The sequence below is a fragment of the Athene cunicularia genome, assembly GCF_003259725.1.
Source record: "Athene cunicularia isolate RWA chromosome 15 unlocalized genomic scaffold, athCun1 chr15_part1, whole genome shotgun sequence".
Lineage (NCBI taxonomy): Eukaryota > Metazoa > Chordata > Aves > Strigiformes > Strigidae > Athene > Athene cunicularia.
The window spans coordinates 14,262,819-14,266,443 of record NW_020799121.1 but is presented as its reverse complement, the minus strand read 5'-3'; the positions used below and the strand labels follow the sequence as shown (position 1 = coordinate 14,266,443).

Below are 3,625 nucleotides of genomic sequence, written 5' to 3'. Positions count from 1 at the left end.
TTAAAAAAAAAAAAAAAAAAAAAAGGGATTTCACCGACTCCAGATAAGAAGGCGATCGGCCAAGAGAAAAGAAATAAATTGCACCGAGCATGCTCGTTCTCTGGAGCTGAGGAAGGACGGGAGGCAACGGGAATAAAGCCCGCAGTAAATCTCCCCGCTCCCACCCCGCAGCCGAATAAACCTGTCTTTAAGGGCACTACAAAGGTAATAAACCCCTCAAGAAGGAGCCGCTTTGGTTGCGTGGTCGGTGGTTTAGCCGCAGGAATACATTAATGGGATTAAAGTCAGAGGTCGCTCCCACGTCCCCGGGGAACATCCAGCCCCTGGTCTGGGATGGGTGGCGGGTGCTGGGGTGGCCCCACAAACACACGGCGAGGCAGAATAGCAACAAAAACTCTCCTTTAATAGCTGGATTGACCTGAGGATTTGTTCTGACCGAGGTAGGCAGCCCCGGGGCCACTGTGAGCGAAGGAGCGTGGGGTCAGCTCGATCCCCACTGCCGGGACGGGGCTCACCCGCTCTGCTAGAAAACCTCCAGCCGTTTGTCAAGGGAAGAGTTAAAAACAGGGCAGCTGCTCCCTATAAACACATTCATCCACCTCCGTGCAAAGAAACGGGGACCGGGAGCCCCCCAGCCTTGGCATCGTTGCCCGTGTCCGCTCCGCACGCATGTTAGAAAAATATATTTTATTTAAATTCTCCTTTTTTCTCCGAGGAGTTTTCTTCTCTCTCTCTTTGAATATAGATTGAGCGGTGTCGCTAGATTTCGACCTGTGCATGTGTTTCTGTCAAGATCAAGAGTTAAAAGCCAATCATTGAACACCTAACTCTAGAAAAGGCTGCGTACAATATTATGGCTTTTTGCACCTACATCCAAAGGGGACTTGCAGGTTGGAAGGAGGGGTGGGAGCTTGTTTGCGGCAAAGCCAGGACGGGGAGGGATGGGGGGGTGACGGCTGGGGAACCGCATGCAGCTCTGCACAAAGCCAGCCCGGCGAACGGCGTCGTCCCGACGCGCACGGAGATCCTTTGGTTTCGCTTGCTCGTTGACAGGCAGCGGGCGAGGGCGCGGGCAAAGCGAGGGGGCCTGGCGCAGGACTGGATTCGGCTGGAGGGACACCTAAAACAGCCCCGGGATTTGCTCCCCGCTGCTGGGGGCGTTTGATGCGGCTGGGCTGGAGCGTGTTCCCTGCTCGTGGCCCCCAAAACTGCTTCTGGGGGGGCTCTTCTGGTTTGTAAATTTTTGGAATGAGGCACGGACGAGCTTGTGGGTCCCGTAAGCTCTTCTGTCCAGGGCCAACGCTGCCCTCTCAGGCATCACCCACAGGCATGGGGGTGGCTCCCACCCACAGCCCCCCCTTGGGTGGGGGTCACGGGCCCCTCCCCGGCGCAGCCGGGCTGGAGCAGTGACCGCACGGACAGAGCAGCAACGCTGCCCGGTGCTGTGGCTGGGGACACCGGCCTTGTCCTGGGGACACCCCCTGTCCTCAGGCTCGGGGAGGGTCCCCAAGAAACCAAGGGAGGGTGTGCGGGGGGGACACAGCCACCTCACCGGGACGCAGCGCTCTCCCCAGCGCAGCCTTCTCCATTTCCATAAACTCCAACTGGGATCCACGGGAGCATCACCCATGTGGTGCCAACCCCCTCCTTGGTCTCTCCTCCCTTGGGAAGGGCGATGGGCTCCATCCGGGGACGGGCAGCAGCCTTCCAGAGCTGGCCAAGGAGCGACAGAAATTTGGGGACACCCACCCCGGGGGAGCTCAGCTCCTGCGGCACCGCGGCGGTGCCCGGGGAGGGGGGACGGGGCGTGTGTGTCAGGCACAGCACAAGCAACGCAGCGTCCCCCCAGGGGATGGGCACAAATAACCCGTTGCGTTGCCAGGGAGGGTTGCGGCAGCCCGAAGAGGAGCGGGATGGAGCAGGAATCCCGCGGTGGGGAAGGTCCCTGCATCCCCTCGGCGGTGCCGCCGCGCCTGGGTCCGCATCGGCGTCGGCCAAGCAAGCTCAGCGATGGCTGGGGACCGTTCGTTGCTCATGCAGGGAGTTGATTAACAGCTAATAGCAGCAGATGGAGACTTAAAAAGAAAAGCCACCCACTGGGTGGAAGTAGGCAGAGGCTGGGAAGACCGAGCCTTTCCTCGCCACGCAGGGTCAGGCCCCCCCGCCCTCGTCACCATCATCTCGGGTAATAATCATCCGGCACCCCCGAGAGATTTCGGAGTTTCAGAGCCGTGTCCACCGTTCTGATGTAGCCGCTGATCATCTTCCTCATCTCGGGGGTGTAGGGGTCGTACTCCAATTTTCTCAAGCCGGATCGCTTGAAGTTGCCGTCCTTCTGTCCCTCGACGCAGAGCAGCCGGTCCTCGCAGGCGGCGATGCCCAGCAGCCCCACCATCCGCTGCAGCTGGACGAAGAGGTCCCGCTTCAGGTCCTCGAAGTGAACCACCAGCACCTTCTTGCCGTAGCGCAGCCAGTCGAGGGTGTGGGTAGCCCACCACGGCGCGTAGTTTGCCACAAACTCTGGCCACTCTGGAAGGAGCAGAGGTTAGTGGGTGTCCCCGCCGTGGCCTCCCACATCCCCCACCTCGGGGCCGCTCCCCGCTGAAATCTTTCAATTATCCTTCTTGCTAATCGATCCTCCCATAAAAACCAGGTGATAAAAGGGATAATGAAACATCCGTTATAAGCCACAACTCTCCCGGCAGTGCCGTATCCATCTATCCCGTGACGCATAAAAGCTCTGGGTATCTGCCTCTTCCTCTTGTCCTCCCCCAGAAACCAAGGCCTGATTAATAGCTTAACCGTATTTAATTCCCCAAGGAATCATTAAACACAGTATCTGTTTCATTAAACAGATCCAGGACAATTCACCTTGTGTAATCATATCACATAAAACTTTGCTTTGGAACCGCTCCAGGGATATCGTAAAAATTAATGTCACGGAACCAAACAGGGGTTTCACGGCGCCTGCGGGCTCCACGCTGGGCTGACAACGGGGAGGGGGGAAGGAAAATCCACACACACACACACACACACACACACACACACACACACACCCCTTGCCCCAGCACCGGCAGCTGTGGGCAAGGCTGGGGAGAGGGCTCAGCTTTTTTTCCAAAATTGCCTCAAAATGAGTTCCCGAGAGAAGTGAAGAGTGTGGAGAGCCGCGCTGCAGAGAGCAAAGGGCTTTCCGCAGGGGAGGGCTGGGGATGGGACCCCCATGTCCCGTCTTAATTAGTCGCCTTTAATCTTTTTTTTTTTTTTTTTTTGTTCTCTGGGTGATTTATTTAACCACGCACCCGAGCGCTAATTGCAAACCTGGCACAAACGAGCCGTCCCCGCTGAGGGTTTGTTTCCTGCGCTGGTGGGAGGGCGGGGTGGGTGCTGATGGTTCCACAGGGACCCTCGGGCTCCACGGCCGGGGTCCTCCACAAGCTGAGCAAAAAACGGGGGGCTCTGACCCCTCCCCGGTGCCAAACCCCAGCTCTCAGCAACTCTCCGAGCCCGATTAAAGCCCTCAAGTGATGGAAAATCTCCATCTTTCCAAGCAAGTTGTTCCAATGGTTAATTAACCTGCCAATTAACCCATCAGCTAATTACACCGTACATCCTGTCTCTTATACAC

General features: G+C 57.4%; 1 protein-coding gene across 1 annotated transcript in view; it reads right to left on the bottom strand.

The window, feature by feature from the left end:
• Positions 1 to 384: 384 nt before the first annotated feature.
• WSCD2 (WSC domain containing 2) overlaps positions 385 to 3,625 on the bottom strand; it is a 23,688-nt gene continuing 20,447 nt past the window's right edge. Inside the window, exon 10 of the mRNA XM_026859779.1 lies at positions 385 to 2,529. Within this exon, the coding sequence (XP_026715580.1) occupies positions 2,177 to 2,529 (353 nt within the window). The 3' untranslated portion in view covers positions 385 to 2,176. The remainder of the gene's footprint in view (positions 2,530 to 3,625) is intronic.